The 26,434-nt window shown below is 38.0% G+C and overlaps 1 protein-coding gene and 1 long non-coding RNA gene across 3 annotated transcripts in view; one reads left to right on the forward strand and one right to left on the reverse strand.

The window, feature by feature from the left end:
• The window catches only part of LOC134754495 (uncharacterized), a 400,626-nt gene that overhangs the window by 130,976 nt on the left and 243,216 nt on the right, over positions 1 to 26,434 (forward strand). The window lies entirely within an intron of this gene.
• LOC134754321 (uncharacterized) overlaps positions 1 to 26,434 on the reverse strand; it is a 38,803-nt gene that overhangs the window by 11,551 nt on the left and 818 nt on the right. The window contains exons 3-10 of the mRNA XM_063690584.1: positions 26,113 to 26,311; positions 21,953 to 22,062; positions 16,304 to 16,496; positions 15,678 to 15,749; positions 14,994 to 15,115; positions 13,028 to 13,159; positions 12,052 to 12,159; positions 236 to 328 (exon numbers count right to left, since the gene is read on the reverse strand). Coding sequence (XP_063546654.1) covers positions 236 to 328; positions 12,052 to 12,159; positions 13,028 to 13,159; positions 14,994 to 15,115; positions 15,678 to 15,749; positions 16,304 to 16,496; positions 21,953 to 22,062; positions 26,113 to 26,311 — 1,029 coding nt within the window. The remainder of the gene's footprint in view (positions 1 to 235; positions 329 to 12,051; positions 12,160 to 13,027; positions 13,160 to 14,993; positions 15,116 to 15,677; positions 15,750 to 16,303; positions 16,497 to 21,952; positions 22,063 to 26,112; positions 26,312 to 26,434) is intronic.

Raw genomic sequence — 26,434 nt, forward strand, 5'->3', positions numbered from 1 at the left:
TTAAATTATTTCTCGCTCGCCGAGGCGCGGGCGCGGGCGCGGGCGCGGGCGCGGGCGCGGGCGCGTGCGCGACTAAAGGCAACTTGTACAGTACAATTTATACAAGATAAGCGGCAAGCGCTTCAATTTTGGAACGCCTATAACCTATCCTTAGTTATAATATCATTGGATTGTATTAATTATTTGGTTCTACAAACACTGAGACAAAGAAAACTTATTCGTTAATAAATAATACCTTATTTGAAGAGGGCTTTGAAGTCTGAAGGTCCAAATCTAAATACTGCAGCGTGTCTGCCCTCACTTCGATAGGGTGGAATTGCGTTAGAGGCTGTAATGAGAAACATTTTATTATTTTATGTATATATTAAATTATATTATTATAGTAACAAAGCTTCGGCTACACATGTTTTTCATCACATCTGAAAATAGTTTACCACTCCACTCCGATGGATATTTGGCGTACCTCACGTCTTGGGTGTGACATGTAATGCAACAAGTAGGTACTACAGAAATAATATCCTATCCACATATCTTAGGTAAATGGCGGCCGGCCGTGTTGTTAGGGTTCCGTACCCAAAGGGTAAAAACGGGACCCGATTACTAAGACTCCGCTGCCCGTTCGTCCGTCTGTCGGCAGGCTGTATGTCATGAACCGTGATAGCTAGTTACAGTTGAAATTTTCACAGGTGATGTATTTCTGTTGCTGCAATAACGTGATTTTTTTGCAGTTTTTTGCGGAACCCTTCGTGCGCGAGTACGTACGCTTCGCACTTAGCCGGTTTAAGTTCAATTCTGTCAATAGCAATTTCAGTGAACCTAAAATAGGGAAGACCTACCAAAGCGCTGTAACACCCAGATCACCGCACCGCAAATTGTGGATAAAAAAAACCATGAAAGTTATAAAAACTATGAAATATGTGACCAAAAATGGGCCTAAATCCGTAGTTTGATGAATAAAAAGTTGGATCAAAACTATTGAAGCTTTCCAAGCCCTCACCTTTGTCAAATACTTGGATTAAACTCAGTTCTACTGCGAAACTTTAATCAAGATCATAATCACAATTAATTGAGATTATAATGGGAAACCACATTTTGGGACAAAGACGATGAAATGAAACAGGCTGCCTTTGATTATTATTTAAAACATAAAGTCAGGAAATGAACTGTAACTATACAACGTGTTACACAACCCACTGAAAACCTGAAAACAGTTTGTTCAGAATCAAGAGTAGATTCGATTACACTATATTTTAATGCAGGTTGTATTTTTTATTTTAGTTTCCCATTTTTAGCGTGTCCGGTTTAAAAAATACAAACGCAACACTTTACTACTGTATCATTGGTAAAGGTTGAATACTAGGTACTGTTTTTAATACTGGCTGTTCTTTTTCACGATTCTTTTTTCGCTGCACGAAGTTGTCATGTGTGTCAAAAAATTCTATGACTCGGTGTCATTGTTTCGGTATTCTCGAGATTTTGATTATTTTCGAAATGGCATTTATATTCACTAATGTTCAATACTGCGAAATGGTACGGATGACGTCCATTTAGCAGTACCACGTTTTCAAGAGGAGTTTGGGGTTGCCGTTTCAAACGGCACAATGTTTGCGGCACGCAACGGCTACGTACTGACGGTACCTTTCGGCCACCAATGGCCGTAGAAAGAAATATCCAACGCGATCCTGATTTCGAGGCCTTCTCGGGGGAGCCTCACCCCTAGAGAACGCGTCCTCAGGTGGCGGATAGAGGAATGCTCAGCCGACGTCACGAGGTGGACTTGTGATATCGGCAGGGTAAGAGGGAAATTAAATACCTCTCGCGGACCAACAGGCCGAAGAAGGACACTTCGTTAAAAACCCCGCCTTCGGGCTCCTTCGAGGTAATTGAAGAAGAGGCTCAAGGTGTGCTGCGTGCTTAGGATGGAGTACGTAGAAGGGATGGTAGCGGAAGAGCCACACATGGCCAACGGTAGCGCCCATGCTCTCCAGGAGAGTAACATTCTTGGCGTCTGGTGGCAGCCGGCCGTAAAACGAAAGCCAATATCTTTCTCCTAGTTATGAAAAGTCCAGAAAGAGATACAAGTATAAACACTAGGGCGTACCCCTCAAGCGACGGCACCAGGAAAAGCAGAGCGACAAATACTAGGGCGTACCCCTCAAGCGACGGCACCAGGAAAAGCAGAACGACAAATACTAGGGCGTACCCCCAAAGCGACGGAAGAAACGTCGAACCTAGACTCCAAAATCATAAATTGCGAATCGCTAGTTGGAATGTAGGCTCGATGACAGGACGCAGTGCTGAATTGAGCGAAGTTCTCCGCCGAAGACGCATAAATATTTGCTGTATACAGGAGACAAAATGGAAGGGGTCAAAATCGAGACAAATAGGTAACAATTACAAGCTCGTCTATCATGGAAGCGGACCACGGAACGGTGTAGGAATTGTGTTAGATAAAGATTTACAAGATCGAATGGTGGATGTGTCAACAGAGTCAGCGACAGACTCATGTGTATAAAACTCGCACTAGATGACCAACCATGTATGAATGTAATAACCGCATACGCCCCACAAGTTGGCTGCTCAAACGCTGAAAAACAGCTCTTCTGGGATGACATCCACGATATTCTGCAGTCGATACCATCGGACGAGTCGACGTACATTGCAGATCTAAACGGACATGTGGGGAGTACTACGAACACATACCAAAGAGTGCATGGAAACCAGGGCTTCGGAAGGTGGAATGCAGAAGGTGAATCCGTACTGTTCGCAGCTACGTATGATCTTGCCATCATCAATACCTTTTTTACGAAAACAGACCAACACCTAATAACATACAAAAGCGGTGGAAACTGTACACAAATTGATTACATTCTGGCAAATAGAGAAAATCTCAGGTTGTTCAAAGACTGTAAAGTGATCCCCGGAGAATCTCTGACCGCTCAACACAGGATCCTAGTTGCAGAGCTTCTAATAAAAAGGTCTATAAAGGTAAAGAAAAATAGTACACCCAGAATAAGATGGCCCAGGTTAGACCGAGAAGAGGGGTAACTGGTAAATGACATAAAGGATGAAATGAAAGCAATAAACAACGACAACAACGTTGAAGCAACATGGAATGCCTTCCAAAGCCTCTGCAACCAGAAAGCTGCTAAACATCTTGGTATGTCGAAGGGGCCTCTGAGCAACGACAAAGACGCGAAATGGTGGAATGACGATGTGAGAGATAAGGTGGCGAAAAAAAGTCCCTTTTTAAACAGTGGCAACAAACCAATGATGCATCTGATAACGCTGCGTACAAAGAGGCAAAGAAAGAGGCGAAGCGGGCGGTAGCGCAAGCTAAAGCCTCCTGTGATAGCGATCTCTAAGCAAAGCTGGAAGCTGCCAGTAATGATAGAGAGCTGTTTAGGATCGCAAAGCACAGGAATGCCAACACCAAAGACGCGAAGACCATCAAGTACAAAAAACAAAAGGGGTCAACTGCTTACATCAGACTGCGATATCCAGATGAGATGGGAAGATTACTACTCTCGATTGCTCAACGAAACATACCCGAGCACAGCGCCCACGGACCCAACGCCCCCAACGGCAGGCCCTATACCGTGTGTAACACCTGACGAAGTACACGCAGCCGTCAAAGCTATGGCCAATAATAAAGGATTGGGACCAGACAATATTCCTGCCGAGCTGTGGAAGAAGTTAGGTCCGAAAGGAGTGGTATTTCTGACCAATCTTTTAAACACGATCATAACGGAGGGTACACCAAGCGAATGGAGGAAAAGTCACCTCATCCCATTTTATAAGAACAAAGGAGATATGACTATGAGAAAATTACAGAGCAATAAAACTTATTCCTCATACTCTAAAGATATGGGAACGCATAATAAGCAGAAGATTACTCCAGTTTATTGAGATCACCGAAAACCAGTGTGGCTTTGTTGCGGGAAGATCGACCACTGACGCAATTCATACCATTCGAATACTAATCGAAAAATTCAGGGACAACAGGGCTGACCTACACATGGCGTTCATTGACCTAGAAAAAGCATTCGACAGGGTCCCAAGAAACCTAATCTGGCAGGCACTGCGAGCACATAATGTACCCGGATGCTACATCGATATCGTAAAAGATATGTATAATGATGTCACAACCAGTGCGCTGCCCAGCAGGAGTGAGTGACGAGTTTGAAGTAAAGGTCGGCGTAGGGGTCAGCTCTGAGCCCCCTTCTCTTTAACATCGTGATGAATTACTTAACCGCCAAATTGCAACAACCACCGCCATGGACACTGCTCTATGCGGACGACATAGTCCTCATTAGTGAAACATCTCACGACCTACAAAAGATGCTGGAGGACTGGAGAGTTGCGTTGGAAAGTGCAGGCCTACGGATAAGCCGCCATAAAACGGAATATATGCACTGTAACTTCAGCGGTAACCGAAACCTCCATATCATCCCCTTGAAAGGAACGCCATTAAAACAGGTTAACAGCTTTACATATCTAGGCTCGGTCATTTCCAGCGATGGTACCATTGATGCCGATGTCTCCCACAGAATAAACACTGGTTGGATGAAGTGGAAAGACCTAACTGGTGTCTTATGTGACAAGAGAATGCCGGTAACCATTAAGGAAAAAGTTTACAAAGCGGCAGTCCGTCCGGCCATGGCGTACGGCGCCGAGTGCTCGCCCCTCAAAAAACAGCTAGAGGATAAACTTCACGCCTTACTAGACCGCATCCGTAACACCTACATCCGTGGTAGTTTTAAAGTGAGACCTTTACCCGAAAAAATAACCGAAGGGAGACTTCGATGGTTTGGGCACGTCATGCGCCGAGAACCCGAACACATGACAAGCAAGGTGCTGGATATGTTCCCCACACAATCGCGACGAGGAAGACCCCGACTGACATGGCTGGCAAAGGTGATGAGGGATATGGAAGAAGCCCAAATCCCACCTGAGATGACCCAGGACCGAGAAGCCTGGCGAAATATAACTAGGAGAGCCGACCCCAAATAATGGGAAAAGGACAAGGAGAAGAAGAAGATCCTGATTTCGAGGCGGCAGTTTAGGATTACTTTCGTGATAATCCTACGGCTAGCAAACGACAAGCAGGTCGGCGATTTAATTGTAACCACGTATTGATTTGGCGTATTTTAAAAGACGACCACCAGCATCCTTATCACCATACGTCGCACTACATCGGCCTTTTTGCGGGCAAGTCATTTGGTATGGTTTACAAAAAAACATCTTAACTTACGAGTACATGTAAAGCCTGACCAGTAATATATGATCATGCGCCATGTTGCGGAATTTAATTGGAACTAATTTCTTACACTGGAAATAATTTTAATGATAGGTTGTTATCATTGTCAGTGTCATTGTGGCGGTTTACTTGAATAATACGTAAGTGTTGAATATTAAATAAATAATGACAAAAAATGCCTAAAACTACACATAATTAAGAGCGAAACATTGTAAATAAAATGCATTTATCACTGGCCCATGCTGTATATAATTTCATAGTAAAATTTCCATAGAGCAAGAGTCATAAAATTATGAATATCTTAAGAGCCAACAGGAGTGGTTATTTCTCCATACAAACGTACTCGACTGTTTTCTCCGTGGTTTTTGAAGCTAGAGCAATGATTTTTTCAACACAGATTAATATTGTCAATATCTGTGTCGGTGTGTTTTGCTTTTTTTGATATTTTTGTTTTTTAATGCACTAGAGCCCTTCAAACATGGCCAAAAATGGCCTCACTGACTATGCCGCAATGAGAGGCGTGGTATTCAAAACTGATATCAATTAGCCAAAAAATCAAAACAGTCCGACACAGACAATTTTATAATCATTTAGAATTCCAAATTTGGTTACGATTGGTTAAGTTTTGGAGGAGGAAACAGTCGAGTACAAAACCTCGATTTTTGAGATTTTCACGCAGGATTTTTCGCCTAAGCTGCAGTTGTTCTTATCGCACTAATTTTAGGGGCGGGGTCAAGTTTCTAAATACGTACACAGATAGAAAAGTGATGGGCAATAGTCGACATTAAATGTCGATAATCTAGTGATGTGATAAGATCGATAAACCATAACAAAGTCGCGATTTGCCTCTTAGTAGGCGAAGTAAGTAAAGTGAGTATGCACTTTGGCCTCAGGGGATATCGTTTAACACTATTTATTATTATTTGACGACCGGTTTGGCCTAGTGGGTAGTGACCCTGCCTGTGAAGCCGATGGTCCTGGGTTCGAATCCCGGTAAGGGCATTTATTTGTGTAATGAGCACAGATATTTGTTCCTGAGTCATGGGTGTTTTCTATGTATTTAAGTATTTATATATTATATATATCGTTGCCTGAGTACCCATAACACAAGCCTCCTTAGGCTTACTGTGGGACTTAGTCAATCTGTGTAAGAATGTGCTATAATATTTATTTATTTATTATTTATTTATTATTCCTTGGTTCATACAAAGCTGAGCTGCCTGCACTAGCTACGAGATTAAGTCCTGGCTACCCCCCAAAAAGGGAGGGGAAAAGTCGGCTTCTGCGGTCCAGTTTGCCTCTATTTCTACATATCTGTTGCTAAGGATTCGGGTTCGAGACTGGTACGACGGGGGTACTTTTTTGTCCTTTTTGTGTTATCTTATCTTTCCTATACCCTTTCTTCTTCGAATTCTTGCTCGATTCCGATATAACCGAAATATATTTCAGTGATATCGGAAACGGCTCTAACGATTTCGATGAAATTTGCTGTAAGGGGTTCAATCTAGCTAGGTCTTATCTCTGGGAAAACGAGCATTTTTAGTTTTTACTTATGTTTTCCGAGCAAAGCTCGGTCTCCCAGATATTCAGTATTATTAATAAATTAGTTTATTAACGTTTTATAAAAATATGTGACGTTTTGAACTAAAAGGTCATTGTCGGTTGTCGATTAGGTTGATTTCATTTTGAAGCTTTATGGAAATAGCGTCTTATTGACAACAATAAGTAGGTACCCGTTTGGTTGAAAACGCCACATATATTGAAAACCTGACTTTCACAAATCTCACCTTTTTGGGATCTTCCAACTCAGAATAACTAGCATATTTATATTGAATCCCGATGCTAATATATGTATAAAACATGTCCCAAATATTTTTGTATAGATGTTTTACTTTGTACTACGTCACGCAAACTGGGAAAATTTGTTGATACTAAAACATGACGTGATGGAATCGATATTTTAGGATATCTTTTTATGTTAGGATTAGGATGGAGAATACTGACGATTCTTAGTAGCACTAGCCCAAGGAAGTCCAGGTTTGTAAGTGTCAGGTATCAGTTTTGTTTAAAGCGCTAAATATAGTTCTACAAGTAAAGCAATCCCTTACTGCCCAGCCTCTATAGTATTTTTCAAACTGGAAGGGTACGATGATAGATTTCATCTCCATACAATTTATAACCTAAAAATGCCAAACGTTGCAAAATTATATTGAATTGACATCTATCATCGTACACTTGCAGTTTGAAATAGTTATTTACGATACAAGTGCGGAAAAGAGAAAATTCGAAACGAGTGGCGATAAATTAAAACACGACCGCAGGGAGTGTTTTAAATCGACACGTTGCGAATTACCTATTCGCACGTGTATCGTACAACGTTTTAAAGTACATATGGCCCCTTAAACTTTCGACATATGCACGAAAAGTGCTCTTTACGCACTAGGGCGAGAAAGTTGCACCATATGTACTGTAAAATACTTTTTAGTACATATAGTGCTACATATACGTTACCGCCCTAGTGCGGTAATTAGTACACTGTACAATACGTGCATATGTCGAAAATGTAAAGGGCCATAATTATGTACTGTAAAACGTTGTACAATACACGTGCGAAAAGGTAATTCGCAACTCGTGTCGATTAAAACACTTCCTTCGGTCGTGTTTCAATTTATCGCCACTCGTTGCCAATTTCCTACTTTTCGCACTTGTATCGTAATGTACTAATAATAAAGTGTTGTGTTTCTCGGGGAGCTGGGGCACCGCCTGCAGGAGAGGGGCCACGACCCCCGCTCCGGGTCGTTCCTGGCGCAGAGGTTGTCCATCGCGGTTCAGCGCGAAAACGCGGCTAGCGTGATGGGCACCTTTTCGCCGGGAGCGATGCGGGGTGGGTTATTCGATTAGTTTTTAAAGATTAATTTAGTTTTAGTTTTATTAGTAGTACCTAAATTTCTTAGTTCTTAGGATTTTTAGTGATTGTTTTTTTTATGTCTGTGTTTTCGTAGATAAAAGTCATTGTATAGATTGTTTAATAAGTTTAATATCAAGATGTTAGTTACTATGAAATTATAATAATTGAATATTACTATCTTTTGTTTATAATAAAGTAGTAATTGTAAAATAAAATTAATTTTTTTTTATATTTTTATTTTTTTTGGATTCAAGTACAGTGAGTAACAACATTGCATGGCCTTCTAATTATAACTATTATAGAAAACGGGATATTTATCATGTTTATTTATATTATTTTTTCTCGATATTTTGGTCTTGCAAGACCGGTCGTTGTGGAGATCCCTGGGGAGGCCTATGTCCAGCAGTGGATGTCTTGTTGGTGTAGATGGATTCACACAACAAATGAAATAACATTTTTTCATATTTGTTATCCGTATTTGTCCATGTACCTGAAAGAAAAATAATATCATGATAGCACAATATCTCTAATGTTATAGGAAGAAAGATGATGCAACAATATGGATTCTAATAAAGTTATCACTTACTTACCTGGTAGTAATAATTGTGTTTTTCATTCATGTACAAAATTCCATCATTTTCAACCCCAGGAAAGTTTTTATTTTATTGCAGTGAGGATGTCCTGATTTTTTCTGGCTAATGAAGGAAAACATTTAATTTCCAAGATTGCCTCTTCATTTTACACAATACCTAAAAAAAACCTAGAGTTAGTGACACATTGACTATTCGGCAACCAAAACAGTAATAATTACATTATATAGGTATTGTTCACTGCTTATTATCCTAGCATAATGGAAGAAGTGAGAATTATTTTCTAAAAAGATCGGCACGAGAAAATTACAATGTACAATGAAGGAGTGAAACTGTACCTTACGACACTTCACCATCATGAATTTCTCTTCAATTGAGCGTGAATTTTCCTGGATTTTCGCGGGCCAGAATACCGATGATTTTTGTAACTTGATTTAGACGTTGCTATCATTTTCAATTCACAAATTCCACAATCGAAGTGACAAGTCACAGTCCCATGTGTCAGTGTCAACAAAAAATGCACTAAACATGACGGCACTTCGGCGGAACGGCGCGACCATGGTATAGTATCTCTGAAGAGGAGTAATGTAATGCTGATAATAATGCCATCTCTGGGTTATGCTGGACATCTATTCCTCAGCCGTGGTGCCCTGCTGAGCTAGAAGCGGTATCTCAATTGAAGATTGAATGCAAATAAGTACCTTAAATTTTAATCATAACGTTCCATTTCCAGTTCACTCGTTTTTGAGATACCGCCTTTTAGCATAAGGAGGGCTGAGTGTGGCTAGATGTCATTCTTGTGTGTGTATGGTAGAAAACTAAATATACCAAACAAATATCTAAGCAGGTAATTTAATCGTATTTAATTAAATCTAGAAGAATATTATTTTAATAAAAAATGTTTTGATAGTGTTACTAACCTTACGTTGCAAATGAACTAGGAAACAAATTAAATTTGAAACTTAAAAGTAGTTTTTTTAATATCTAGCGCAAACACCGTACAATGACAGATTGACGTATTATGACGAATAAAAAAACCAAATGACGTTTGGTTTGACGGGAAATTTTAAAATTATTTCTAAGTTGGTTTTTAATATAAATTCCGTTTAAACATATTTTTGATCAGATTTATGTTAAGATATTAACTAACAGCGTTTCTTTATATCACAACCAACCTTGTGAGTTGTGTTGAGTTGTGCTCTTACTCATTCAACCAAACCAACGCAGGCAAGATGAAAAGCAATGGCGGCCGGGCCGCACCGAATATGTGTACCTTCTTGTATGTACATCGGTACAAGGACAAGGTAAGTAAATTTTCGAGTATATATATATATATATAGTGCCCCGGAACATTTATTAATTATTTCATCTTTATCAAAAGCTTTGATAGAGGCTTCGGGCAAAGCATATTTATGAAATGTTGGCGATGGAACATGGAACATTGTAACATTTCAAATAACAACCGTTGAACTAGCACCATTCTTAGTGCCCGTAAGGCCCGTCTTTAGGTACCCGTTGCTCTGATTATCATAACTAAGATACTGTTTTCCGTGGCTAGGTCTTAATCTGATAAATCAACTACAACCTGCCAAAATTGGAAAGACCTACATCTAATGACAAAATCCATCCACAATATGTTTACCTTTGTCGACATTTTACATGAATTATTTCCTGATTCACTGATTTCTTGTTACCTAACATTAAATGTGACAATAGCACACCCTTAAAATGCATGCTCAACACTCGCTATAAAATAATCTTTTTATAATTTTGATAACATCTTAACCGTAAATATATTTTCAGGTATTAAAAAGCTTCCAGAATAAAGTTGCGACACGGCAGGTATCGTGCTTTTCTTAGATAAGTTTTTCGATTTTGTCAATGGCAATTTCAGTGAACCTAAAAAAGGAAAAATCTACCTATGCGCTGTAACACCCAGATGACCGCACCACAAATTGTGGATAAAAAGCTGGAATGTTCTAAAAACTATGAAATATCCGACCAAAAATGGATCTAAATTAAATCAATAAAATGTTGGATCAATGAAGCTTTCCAAGTTATTTTGGGATCAAGAACTTCAAGAAGAAGAAATGAAATAGGTTGTCTCTGATTATTATTTAAAACATAGTCAGGAAATAAATTGTTACATACTATATTTATATACCTACTAGCTGTTAAGATATTTTCACGCTGTATTTGCATTTGTCTTAGTTACTTGGAATGGAACGTATGTAAATAAGTAGGTACTTATAAATAATATATTGTACTTGATTCAACATAAGTTTTCATTTATTTATTCTGGAAAACTGATTTATGTAGTTTTCTAAGCATATACAAATGGAATTTGGTACGACAAAGAAAACTACATAAATCAGTTTCCAATATTAAAATTGTTACTTGTAGGTAAATAACCCATAAGTATGTGTGTGTGTGTGTGTACATGTGTGCGTGTTTACTGCATATACAGTCTCTTTAGTTGAGAGCAGGACCGCTAGAGGCAGCACTAATAGAGACGTGAACGTGAAATGTCCGAGAGTTTCTTATCTATTACAGTAATAACATATACTAATCTATGGGCGCGACGTTGCCACTCCAGGCACTTCATGGAGTGCCTGGAGTGGCAACGTCGCACGACACGTATTTGTACACGACATTTTTGACACACACATACGTAAAATTGATGAAAAGATAACGTTGATTTATGCATGATTTCTGTATGAAACAAAGTTTTTCTATTAACGCAAACGAATATTCGAAAGTAGATAAATGCAAAAATATTTATGTCGTAATAGTGTGTAGTGACTTAATTAATGCCGATTGAATTATGTATGAAAATCGAACCACCTTTAGTTTAAACAAAAGTGGTTTGAGTTACGGGGCAAAATGTTATTTTAGAAATAAATATTTCAAGGAATACACTTGAAAACGAGGCTCTCACAAACTTACTTAATAAATATTTGAATGATCACTTGATCAGAAAGCGACACTGCAAGCGATACGACTCAATTTTGCATGATGTATGATTATTTTGTCAACTATTATGTTCATAATAGTCTCATTGGTTCCCAGGCCCTCGCCTGAACGAGATCTCGAAGCTCAAATCCGTTAACGGAGTTTGAGGACACCGGTAGTGCCAAAAACAGACATGAACACGCAAACAAATACTCGAAAACCATTACCCTTATTCGTTATTCAAGTAAAAATGTATGGAGTTCTTCAAATTTATAAACATTCTATGACGGTTGAACAGTTATTACTCATTGTCACGTTGTATGAATAAGGGGGTAATTCACCTGTCCTGAGAAGCTGTTGAGGTGGCTTATGCTATGGCTGGAGTGGCGCGGTTTGAGCGCGCGGTCCACGGCCGGTGGTAGAGACTTCACGTTGCAATACTGCATTGACTGGAACAACCATAACATAACATAACATAACATAACATACGACATCAATTACACCAGATTTATTTTAAGTGTAGGGAAATCCGAATTAGATACAGGAAACTTTATACCTTTAAACGAGCAATTCTTGTAGGTATATTTGTATATTTCGGGGATCTCGGAAACGGCTCTAATGATATCGATGAAATTTGGTATATGGGGGTTTTCGGGGGCGAAAAATCGATCTAGCTGTCTTATGTCTGGGAAGACGGGCATTTTTGAGTTATTATATTTCCGAGTAAAGCTCGGTCTCCCAGATATTTTGTTTTATATGTATAGATCTCATCGCAAATTATTTGGTTACTTCTGTTAAGAGTCCGCAGCAAGATCAGCCGAATTTCACTTTCCCATACAAACGGAGTTTCGTTCTCATTTTAAAACGACGTGTTTGCATTCAAATTAATTGACATTCAATTTTTTAAATATGCACACAATTTTTTTAAGGTATCTTGGTCGAGATTACTTTTAGCCTTGAGTACATCTAGTAAACATGGATGCAACTGAAAGTAGTGGTCGCGCTCTCATACAGAGAACGTAATAGTTTTGGTTACATACATTGTACGCTACACGTGCGATTAGGTAATTCGCAACTCGTATCGAATTAAAATACGACCGGTCGTGTCTTAATTTATCACCACTCGTTGCGTATTTCCTACTTTCCGCACTTGTATCGTAAAAATAACTAATTTGACGTCGACTGGAGGTACAAAATGAACGGCAGTATGTGGTGACCTTAACGCCTAGACCACGAAACTTCAGTTCCGTGGCCCTCGGGTAAGACGAGCAACATATTTCATCTAGATCTAAAAAGTGGTCTGCGCCTGCAAGTTACCGGGTGTCCGGGCGAGAGCGAGAGCTCCTCGTCGTCGTCGTCGGTAGCGACCGCAGCGGGCGCGGGGAAGCGGGCGGGCGAGCGCCGCCGCGACGCGCCTACCCCAATCTCCACTCCCAACGTGCACTGCATCTGTCACGGTCACGTTACATACACATAAAATATATCAAACCCTTTTTTATATCTCCCTTATAATAGTACATTACTACAGTTAATTGGTTTTTTTAAAGGCGTAGTGGCAGAATGTCATAGTCATTACGAACCATAAAGCAAATACTGCCTATAGTTTTTTTAAATGGCTGAATGCCATGATGCGGTTTCACAAATATCTGTGATATGGAAATTAAAAAACCCGCCAAGTACGAGTCGGAGTCACGCACGAAGTACTTTTAACTGCATAATACGACTTTCATAACAACTTACGGCGTTTTAGATTACGAGCATAATAGGGATGATGTTATGCCAAATGAAGTAGATTATTTTATTAACCGACTTAGATATTTTCTATATTGTAATACATTCCTTCTTACATATTTGCATTTTCCTTTTCTCTTTCATGGGAAGGAGCTATAAAAAACTACCTAATCAAATTTGGTATTGTCATTTTATATTGTAGTATTTGTTATACTTTCCATTCAGATTCCCTCAAGATGCTATTCGCAGAGAACTATGGAAAAAAGCTGTCCAATTAGAGACATGAAATTGATTGGATGCCTGGCAAGAGATCTAGAATATGTTCTATTCATTTCAAAGATGAAGATTTCCACTTGCCTAAAAAAAGGTTCACGCAGGTTTATAAAACCGCTGTACCGATTTGTACTGTAAGTATTTTTTTGGATGAAATAATATGACTCAAAAAGTAATCACTTATTGATTCGAATAGATCCGATCTCCCATATATAATCCAAAAACCAGTGCCATACACGGTGTTCGGGAGGAACCCGAAAGATTCTAACAGCGCATTCCTGTATGGCTAAGACTTTTTGTCGAATCTTCCTTCAGTAGAGCACTATCACTTGCAGTTGCCTAGATATCTTGCCTCCGTCTTGCATTTACACAGCGCACGCAGAGGTCACCATTTCCAACAATAATATTTCCATTGGAACTGAAAGTGGGGATGAGCCTTTATTGTCACTCCGCCTGTTCAAATATTTTTGACCCGATTCGTGTACCCATGTCAATTTTGCTGGCTCTACCTGAACGTGACTACGCACTGCCATACAGATTGATAATAAAATTTATCTAGCCATAAAAAATACTTATTGTAGCGGAATATTTACCTATACTTACACAACAATGAATATTTACCTATGTTGGATTAGTCTGTCATTTCATAAAAACATTTTAACTAGTTATCTTTTAATCTGCACAAAATTATTATACATGGAATATTTGACTGATTCTTGAATGTATTGCATAAACCTATCGCTGTCCAGGTCATATTCTAATCAAATATGAACCGTGAACTCTCAGCTGTCAGTACGTACAGCAAGAAGGTTATTAGCGGATTAATGTCGCTGATTGGTAGTTATTGACATTATATGCATTTCATCTACACTTAGCTGTGTACATTAGTGTAATAGAGATGACTATTATTCCGTTTACCAATTTTGATGACAGGCACTGTAAACGTATCGTCTTATTTAAATGTAGGCGTAATTGTGTATTGTCCGCGCGCCAATTACGTGCATTCGGAGGTCGAGGAAGGTGGGGGGGGGGGGTGCGCCGCGCCCGTACCTACAAAATGACACCAGTCACCATCCTCTGTCATGACGTGGAATTCGCGCGCGGACAGTATGAGTGCTAATGGTCCCGAGAATTCGAACGGTAATATTCTCAAACGCGGCTTGTTTTATTTCCGTTCACTGTCTGTAGTGCTTAAACAGTATTGGAATAAGACAACTCAAATTATATAATGTATTACTGAAATTTTACGTGTTAAATAAATCAAGTAATATACACTTACAAAAACATTATCATTGGAATCCATGGGTTCGTTGTATTTTGGTCCAAGGTAGGCATCTTTTTGCAAGCTATTCTTTGATGTGACTCCTAAGGTCTTAGGTGGCCGAGGCGGCACTGGTGGTCCTGTAAGATAATAGTGTTTGTTAAGATTTAAATGCTACATTTTTATATCTATTTTTGGCATTACGCTGAGTGGGGTCCATTTTAACGTCCGTCACAGAATTTTATGAAATTAACTGGTTTGACGTAAATCAATGACCTTTTATTAATAATAGACGCGTGACGTTCATAGTTGACAAAACTAAAATGCAGGCAATATTTAGTAGATGATTTTGACAATCTTGACTTGATCTTGATTCTTGACACATTGGCGTCAGCCGTACGACTAACTCAGTATAGGTTCCGGAACCTATATTTGATGGCTCACGATCGAGCGCCTGGTGCCATATCTACCTCCCTTTACTTACATCCATGACGTAAATAAATGTATTTTCTTTCTTTCTTTATTCTTTCGTAGGGCAATGTGAGACTACCGGCTAGGCTATTAGGTATCTGTCTCGCTAAGAGATAGGCACTCCTTAGCTGCGGGCCACGGCCACATATCGATAAAAGAAATGATACTCGTATATAAAAAAAATATCACGTATTAAAACACGCCCTAATGTATATTAAATAACCAACATACCATCGTCCGGGATGCCGTTTTTCTTAGGACCCACCGCCAATTTGGTAAAAGATTTTGTCACAGACCAGTCTCCTGCAAAAAGACGAATATTTTTAACATTTACATTTGATCCATCGACGTGACAACATTGTTTGTCAAGAACGAAGTGGGAGAAGTGTGAATAATACATTGCACATGCGATTCTTCCTTTCTTATGACTACATCCATAGTAATGAGCATATTTTAATAACCAAGGTTGAACTGCGCACAAACACGATGTTAGGACTCTTTCCCACTGAACATCCCGTTTTTTTGCGGGTACGGTTTTCTGCAAAATCCCGTTATAGCAGTATACGTGCTAATATAGTAACGTTCACACGAGAATTCCGTTTGCGGGATACTGCATGTATACTACTAAAACGGGATCCTTCAGTAAAACGTACCCGGAAAAAACGGTAGTTACAGTGGGAAAGAGCCCTTAACGAAAACACAAACTGAAGACAATTTTTCTAAGGAATATACTTATTTGTGCGACCCTTTTTTCTTTGGCTTGGCCTCTTGGATAATGTTTCAGTGATTTGGCCTTGTGATCACTTGCTGGTGCTGTATCCTATAGGCAGACTTGTAATAACAAATAAATAGTATACCTATGTTAGAGTGACTAGCGTTGAGGGACTTGCACTCGTCTTCACTGAGGTTGGACTCGTTCTCGGAGAAGTCGGCGTTGTGTTGTCGGAGCGGCTGGCTCAGGTACATCTGGTTGCCCCGGCTGTCCCCGGCGAACCCCCGCCTGCTGCTCGTCACAATGTTCCGAGGGTCAAACGTAAATGCACGGGAATCCTACGATAAATTGTGTTTTTTGTTCAGTTACAGTTATTACAATACTACAGTTATTTATTATTTACTACGTATAGTATATAGAGAAAGGGCGCCTCGTGTCTCGGGCTAGGCATATCCTTAATACAAATGGAACTTCACTTACAGGTAAGTTCGTTTAATTTTGTAATTATTTATCATTAGCAAATATCTTCTGCGTCTATGATTTTAAAGTAGGTACGTGAGTATATATGTGCGTGGTGAATGAGGTGTTTTTTTAGGGTTCCGTACCTCAAAAGGAAAAAACGGAACCCTTATAGGATCACTCGTCTGTCTGTCTGTCCGTCGGTCACAGCCTATTTTGCTCCGAAACTACTGGACCAATTAAGTTGAAATTTGGTACACATATGTAAGTTTGTGACATGTAGGGACCACTTTTGGGGGTTAAATGAGAAAATTAAAAAAAAAAACTTTCACAAACTAAATCTATCAAAAACATATAAAATAGAAGAGAATCTGTTTTTTTTTTTAATTAATAGTAGAAGTTATTCAAGACAATAGGCAAAAAACTAATCTTAAAAAAAAAAGTATAACCGACTTCGAAATGGATAAAATAAAATATTACCCGTTTTATATGCGCTAGCAACTGAAACGTTTGAAGTAGGTGTCAAGCCAAATAGTTACAATATTTTTAATTTTTTACAGTTTGTTACAATACCACGTATTTTATTGTTGTATTAATTAAGGTGGTTCGATTTTCATACAAAATTCAATCTGCTTTAATTAAGGCACTACACACTATTACTACACAAATTTTTTACTACGTTGGCGACGTTGCCTGGCCGACCGGGCAGGATTTGCAGTGCCGTCATGTTTAGTGCATTTTTATTTGACAGTGTTGACACTGACACATAGGGTCATGTTTATTGTGACATCAATTTGTTTGTATAAACTGAAAATGATAGCAACGTCTAAATCAAGTTACAAAAATCATCGGTGTTCTGGTCCGCGAAAATCCAGAAAAATTCAGACTCAATTGAAGCGGAATTCATGATGGTGAAGTTTCGTAAGGTAGGTACAGTTTCATTCCTTCATTGTACATTGTAATTTTCTCGTGCCGATCTTTTTAGAAAATAATTCTCACTATAAGCAGTGAACAATACCTATATAATGTAATTATTACTGTTTTGGTTGCCGAATAGTCAATATGTCACTAACTCTAGGTTTTTTTAGGTATTGTGCAAAATGAAGAGGCATTCTTGGAAATAAAATGTTTTCCTTCATTAGCCAGAAAAAATCAGGACATCCTCACTGCAATAAAGTAAAATAAAACATTTCCTGGGGATGAAAATTATGGAATTTTGTCTATGAATTAAAAACACAATTATTACTAGGTAAGTAAATAATAACTTTATTAGAATCCATATTGTTGCATCATCTTTCTTCCTATAACATTAGAGATTTTGTGCTATCATGATATTATTTTTTTTCTTTCAGGTACATGGACAACTACGGATAACAAATATGAAAAAATGTTATTTCATTTGTTGTGTGAATCCATCTACACCAACAAGACATCCACTGCTGACCATAGGCCTCCCCAGGGATCTCCACAACGACTGGTCTTGCAAGACCGGCCAAAATATCGAGAAATAAATAATATAAATAAACATGATAAATATCCCGTTTTCTTTAATAGTTATAACTAAAAGGCCATGCAATGTTGTTACTCACTGTACCTACTTGAATCCAAAAAAATATATAAAAAAAGTTTTAATTTTATTTTACAATTACTACTTTATTATTAGTACATTACGATACAAGTGCGAAAAGTAGGAAATTGGCAACGAGTGGCGATAAATTGAAACACGACCGAAGGAAGTGTTTTAATCGACACGAGTTGCGAATTACCTTTTCGCACGTGTATTGTACAACGTTTTACAGTACATAATTATGGCCCTTTACATTTTCGACATATGCACGTATTGTACAGTGTACTAATTACCGCACTAGGGCGGTAACGTATATGTAGCACCATATGTACTAAAAAGTATTTTACAGTACATATGGTGCAACTTTCTCGCCCTAGTGCGTAAAGAGCACTTTTCATGCATATGTCGAAAGTTTAAAGGGCCATATGTACTGTAAAACGTTGTACGATACACGTGCGAATAGGTAATTCGCAACTCGTGTCGATTTAAAACACTCTCTGCGGTCGTGTTTTAATCTGTCGCCACTCGTTTCGAATTTTCTCTTTTCCGCACTTGTATCGTAAATAACTATTTCAAACTGCAAGGGTACGATGATAGATCTCAATTCAATAAAATTTTGCAACATTTGGCATTAATAGGTTATAAATTGTATGGAGATGAAATCTATCATCGTACCCTTCTAGTTTGAAAAATACTATAGAGGCTGGGCAGTAAGGGATTGCTTTACTTGTAGAACTATATTTAGCGCTTTAAAAAAAAACTGATACCTGACACTTACAAACCTGGACTTCCTTGGGCTAGTGCTACTAAGAATCGTCAGTATTCTCCATCCTTTCTGAGTTGGAAGAACCCAAAAAGGTGAGATTTGTGAAAGTCAGGTTTTCAATATATGTGGCGTTTTCAACCAAACGGGTACCTACTTATTGTTGTCATATTTCCATAAAGCTTCAAAATGAAATCAACCTAATCGACAACCGACAATGTGCTACCTTTTAGTTCAAAACGTCACATATTTTTATAAAACGTTATAAACTAATTTATTAATAATACTGAATATCTGGGAGAAAAAGAAAACATAAGTAAAAACTCAAAAATGCTCGTTTTCCCAGAGATAAGACCTAGCTAGATCGAACCCCTTACAGCAAATTTCATCGAAATCGTTAGAGCCGTTTCCGATATCACTGAAATATATTTCGGTTATATCGGAATCGGACAAGAATTCGAAGAATAAAAGGTATAAGAAACATAAGATAACACAAAAAGGACAAAAAAAAGTACCCCTGACGTACCAGTCTCGAACCCGAATCCTCTTGCACGTATTTCCACGAACATACCGCAATGCCATTGCAGCATACTTACACTGCATGAAATTGTCTACTACAAGCATGACGGAAACACTGTTTGCATGTGTGAGTAATAGTAGGAAATAGCATGACAGAAACACTCTGTCGACTTTAAAAGTGTTTTTTGCACTAATGAAGTATTCAATGTTTATTATAATAGTTCAATATTTATGTAAAGAGTGCGCTAAACATACTTTTAAGTATACAGATACCAACACTATTCCACAAAAAAATAAAACCTGAAAATTTGCGAAAGTGACGCCATCTAGCGGGGTTTAAGCTTTGGGTAACCTAGTCGAACCACCTTAAGTAAGCTATCAAATGACACCACTTTTTACTAAACATGTCCATGGACTGATGATATCAATAAGTAAATCTTTATCTCCGAATGCGACGTTTCTAAAGCAAAATCAGCGCCATCTCTGTCAACGGTACATTCGATTCCAAGTAATGGCTTCTTTCCTAAACATCGATTCAAAATCTATGCATATATACCTAGCTATTATAGTTGCAAAGATATAAGATACCGCGCCGTAACCTTTCTGTTCTGGTTATTGATCCGACCTCTTCGGGTTTTTCAAGACGTTTCACTCACGTTTCATAAAAAAAACCGGCCAAGTGCGAGTCGGACTCGCGTTCCAAGGGTTCCGTACATTTCGACCCAGTAGTTTCGGAGATAGAGGGGGGGAATGGTCATTTTTTGCCTATTTTCTTGAATAACTTCTAAACTGTATATCTTAAAATTATAAAAAATATATACTTAAGATTCTCACAATGAGCTCCTTCATTTGATATGTAACACGATTTAGTTTGGAAAACTTTATTTTTTAATTTTCTCATTTACCCCCCAAAAAGGCCCCTGTGTTTAAAATTAATTTGTTTACGTTACATGTCCGTCTTTGGGTCACAAACTTACATATGTATACCAAATTTCAACTTAATTGGCCCATTCGTTTCGGAGAAAATAGGCTGTGACAGACGGACAGACAGACAGACGCACGAGTGATCCTATAAGGGTTCCGTTTTTTCCTTTTGAGGTACGGAACCCTAAAAAAAATATTATTAAAAATTTAACAGTTGCACGATGTACGGAACCCTTGGAACACGAGTCCGACTCGCACTTGTCCGGTTTTTTTAGTTAGTGCAACCGAATTTAAATTATCACTCGTGCTCACTAAATTAAATATTTGCATGCCTGTATGTGGGCCGATTACCCTGTGCAATAAAAAAACTGTATTACTAACTAACCAAAACTGTAATCTGGCAAATAAATTATTTTTGTCAAACATGCAATGAAATATTGATACCTATTATGTTCTTCATATTAGGCTAGGAAGTATCACGTCTCAGGCGCGGCTAGACGAGAGGTCTGTAATGAAATTTCATACAAAATTGCAGGCCTAGGCCGGTAACTGGTTCTTTTTTAATTTCCATTTCACATTTGTGATGTGTCACATCATGGTATTCAGCAAGGTTGAACATTTTTCATTCTGTAATTCTATTTCATTGGATTTATTGTGCGTTGTTGATTGTGTTATTCAATATGAGTTCCGACGAAAATATTAAATGAATACCTGTTAATTATACTTCATGTTTAAGGCAATGATGTATGTGAAGCATAATATCAACATAAAAAACTATGTAATGACAGTCAGACGGGTGCAAGGCGAAAACATCAAAGATACATAAATATATCTTGAAAATCTGTGCAAGTAATAAATTGATAAACTACAAGTGTAAAATATATGACACGTGTGATAAACATATGAATAGGTGGTAGTTATATATATTTTGTGCCTAGTTTACTTTAAGTTTCTTTAGAAATAAATCTTTGATTTCGTGGGGATTTCTTTATTTATTTCATTGCATGTTTGAGAAAAGCACTATACATACATCGGCGTGAAAAGGGGTTGTCGGCCTCATAACTATCCGTCTATATGCATTTGGCCAGCAACCCCTTACTTCCCAGCCTCTGTAGTAACGTACTATTATTAATTGAATGATTAAATCTGTGTAGTCATGTCGTGTTGCAGGCCCAGATGAATCAAGAGTAAGAGTTACATTATTGCTAAACCTAAGAGGACGTCCGTATATACCTGCAGACATGCTCAAAACAAGAGTCTAGATACAACGAGCATGTGCTTATGTTAACAAAATAGTTGCCGCATACATAATGCATGTAATGTAATGTCGAAACGTATACCATATTTCAGGGGTACCCAGACTATGCGTCGCGGTGCCCTAGTGCGCCGTAGACAGTAAAAGGAGGCGCCATGAGGCAATCCTCCTCGCCACGTACCTATCTATTTCGAATAGCCTATCTAAGTTAGGGCGCCGAGATTAAATTTTAAACTTGCGAGTGCTCCGCGGACTAAAAGATTGGGAACCCCTGCCGTCAAATAAATAATGAATCATCATTCTTTACCTGGGCCCGAATCCCGGTGACGCACTCGGATATTCGGATGTACGGCCCTGTGCCCTCTGGACACTCGTACCGCTCGTTCACAGCCATGGGCATGCTGTTCTGGTATGTACCTGTAATGTACATATTATTTCGTAATATACAATTAACACAGAGTATGCCTTAATTTTTTTTTTGTTTTAATAAATGATTTAGCTACCTACATCAATCCATAATGTGAGACGCTGAATATTAGGATATCGCTTGGCTCACTTGGGTAAAAACTCGCAATAGCACTGAGATTAAAGTTGTGATTAGTATAAAGAATGCTAGAGTAAAACAGATTATTTGTACAGATTCGTAAAACTTAGCCTATTTTTTTATTGCGTAGACTAAAATTACATTTCATGTGTTGCTAGTTTTTTACGTCTTATAAATAGTGATGTGCTACAACCGGTACAAACCGAAAATAAACTATTGGGAGGTACTTATATTTGTTTATGAAGTGTCTGTAACACAATGAATGGATAATCCGTGACGTGCTAAAAGGGGACACTAGGAGAGGTATTAAAAAGGGTGAATTAGTGTAGATAGAAATGTGAGGTGAGGGCTTCTTAAGGGGTGTTCTGGAATAAAAAGTATCCTATTTCCTTCCCCGGGACTCAAACTACCCCTATACCAAATTTCAACTAAATCGGTTCAGCTGTTTAAGCGTGAAGAGGTAACAGATAGACAGACAGACAGACACACTTTCGCATTTATAATATTAAGTATAGATTTCCTATCATGTAGCGAGTAGATTTCATTTATTGTTTATTTTGAATCTAAAATTAATTTAATATTTATCGGTTATTCACAAACCGAAATCAAAGATCAGCACTGTTTGTTTTAAGCTGGTCTCATTATTTCTACGTTTGGCATTTGTGGTTGTCATTTTAGTCTACGCAATTAAAAAATTGACTTTACTAATAATTAGACTGATTCATCTCTTACACATCAATATTTTTCCTAGGTCTTGTTTAGGTCATCCACATCTTACCACATTCCTGATTGCGTCCTAAAGGCGCCCAAAGATTTGCTTCTGGCAACCTACTCCTGGGAATTTACACTGGCACTAGTTATTAAAAAACCGGCCAAGTGCGAGTCGGACTCGCGCACGAAGGGTTCCGTACCATTACGGAAAAAACAGCAAAAAAATCACGTTTGTTGTATGGGAGCCCCATTTAAATATTTATATTATTCTGTTTTTAGTATTTGTTGTTATAGCGGCAACAGAAATACATCATCTGTGAAAATTTCAACTGTCTAGCTATCACGGTTCATGAGATACAGCCTGGTGACAGACAGACGGACGGACAGACGGAAAGCGGAGTCTTAGTAATAGAGTCCCGTTTTTACCCTTTGGGTACGGAACCCTAAAAAGCGACTACTGCCATGTGACCATGAACCCTAGAGTGACCCTAGAGAGAAAAGAGCCCAGTTTCCTCATGATGTTTTCTTCGACTGGTAAATGTCAAATAATATTGCGTACGTAACTTACAAGAAAATCATTATTACAAGCCGAGTTGACCCTGACCTCCAGTTTGGATTATGCACACCTTACCGCTAGGGTACCAGCGCTCAACGAGACAATACTATCCATGCTAATATCATGTGCCTTTAACGGTCCCTTTTTAACCTAAACTTCTTAAGTTTGTTGTGGCATATTAAGCTCTGCATATTCATCATTAGTTGCTTTAGTTTTTGAAATACACCTACTGAGGGGAGGGGGGAGTAAGAGAGATGGCAGACGGACAGCTGTGCCACAAAAGTATCAATCTATAATTTTGATTCCGTTTTTTAATTTTTTCTATTACGCTCTTGCAAGACTAACAACATGAAAATACAATCGCAGTTTAAGCAGTCATACTTTAATGTTGGACAGATATAATATGATATACCAAATATATGGGTTTTTTAATGGCATGAGGCATTTATTTTCTTGTGAGGTGTCAATGGCTTCTTCTCACGTGACGATGTCACTTATGAATGATGACTAACAGAATGATGCCCATACTTTTAAATCACATAATTATGGCGGTACAAGCAGTGAAATATTGTTGGTGCTTAAACAAGCTAGAACTGACTGTCATGGAAATAAACATGCCGAGTTGTATGTTTATAGTAATATGAAAGTAAACAGATAACCTGCAAGAGATTTGCCTTAACAGTTAGCCATGTCAGTCAACATTTACGAAAAATAGCAACTTATCACCAGAGGCCGGAATTCTCGTGGCAGTTTTAATTATTGTCATTAGGGACTTCTCATTTATCGACTTTCGATATACCGATATCGATACAATGTAGGTATACTACACTAGGTTACCACAATTACACTAGGTTACCTGTACGTCATATTAAAAAAGATTAAAAGTAGAGGTAAATAACAAGCCATCTTATAGGTAAAGAACGATCTCTTCTAGATAACCTTTGAGTACCTAGTTGAAAATGCGAAATAGAGATGTGCAATAACAACTTAATAGTTAATAGTTTCCTATTTTATTACTTGTTCCATGTTTTTTTTTTCAATTTCACGTTCAAACTGTTTTAGCACTAAAAAAATATTCAATTAGTTTGTTCATAAAATAAATAAGTAGTTATCTTTTTTCCATATTATCTGCTTAAATTACTTCTTTTACAGTAAAATATTCATTAACTATTATAACTTTTTAATATTTTGTGTTCTACGTTGTATCAATATATTATGTGTATCGGAAGTCGATAAATGAGAACTCCCTATGACAGTACAAAAATGCCACAATAATTGCGGTCTCTGCTTCTCACTAACTAAACTAAAGTAAGCTAATTTTATTTTGTGTTGGTGTTAAATATCGTCAAACAGACCCTGTACAGTCAAGGGCATAAATATATATACATTCACAAAGTTTCAATAATATTTGTACGCTCTTACACCTTAGACAGTAAAGTCGTGTTCACCTATTTTCGAGCCACTTGTCTGGATCGATATTTTTGCCTTCAACTGTACAGTAATGCTTGTAGCCTGTGCAGTAAATTCACTCAGTAGGTACAATCGCCATCAGATATATCGGAGTAGCCAAGGCCCTCACAAATATCTGAACATGCCTCTATTGTCAAGTTGTTAAAGTGCTTGTTCAGATATTTTTGAGCACCTTATATCTGGCCGCTCCCATATATCTGACGGCGACTGTACTAGAAACCAATGATATAAAATCGTAGGTATGAATATATCTCTCGCGTCCAATGATAGTCGCTATATATGACAGTTGCTTCAAGTCTCTTTTGGTTGAGCTTAACATTAATAATAATTGGAGAAATATGTATTTACCATATTTTTATTAAATAAATGTTACATTTCTAAATAAATTAATGTGCTAAACTTTCAAAAAACGTCTTCAAACATTTTACGTGACCGTTACTCCGTACAAAAATTAACTGACATAGTATCTGGACCATCATGTCAAATGTACATATTATGTATACATATTATGCCTACATGCTTAGTAGATGAATAGGCTTGAATACTGGTTATTTTTGTGAGATGAAATAAGAAAAAAACCGGCCAAGTGCGAATCGGACTCGCGCATGAAGGGTTCCGTACCATTACGCAAATAATGGCAAAAAAAAATTTACGTTGTATGGGAGCCCCACTTAAATATTAATTTTAATCTGCTTTAAGTATTTGTTGTTATAGTGGCAACAGAAAAACATTATGTGTGAAAATTTCAACTGTCTATCTATGTCTGTCTATCACAGTTCATGAGATACAGCCTGGTGACAGACAGACAGACAGACAGTGGAGTCTTAGTAATAGCGTCCCGTTTATACCCTTTGGATATGGAACCCTAAAAAGAGCAGAGTACTTGTTATTAAAAACTTATTAACAAAACAAAAACATGAGTTATATAAAAACCATACTAATCTTCCGAGTTACCAAGAAATTCCAATGCAGTTTAATTGCCCACAATTATATTAAATACATATGTAGGTTTATAATTTAAGGTAAGTTAAATTCAGTTATTTTGTTAATGTTTTCCTATTGTCACTTTTTGTTTAATAAATTTCCTTTCTCTTGTTCATATCTCAAATCAAGTAATTTATCTAAAGAACTAGATAAATAACTTTACTCTAAATTTTGTTAACAGTCATTTGAAAATAGGACTTACCATTCTCAGTGGAAGAATCCTCTGTAGCTCTCAGGCCACACACACTACATATTGCATCAACCCACTTTTCCATTTCAGCTTCACAATCTGCTTCGAGGTGATAAGTCCTGGACTGAGTCTGGATAGTGAACACAGAACCTCGGAGCTTGGGGTCCAACAACCCACTGCCGCTACGTTCCATATGAAGCCCTGCATCAACCTATTAGCAAACACACACTGCTTACAGTATGCCGTATGGGAGGAAAATGTCCAACCAGGAAACATTTACATTATTCAAATAAATGTAACAGCCGGGTTGCCAATGCACTCACTCATTTACAAG

Source organism: Cydia strobilella, chromosome Z (genome assembly GCF_947568885.1).
Source record: "Cydia strobilella chromosome Z, ilCydStro3.1, whole genome shotgun sequence".
Classification (NCBI taxonomy): domain Eukaryota; kingdom Metazoa; phylum Arthropoda; class Insecta; order Lepidoptera; family Tortricidae; genus Cydia; species Cydia strobilella.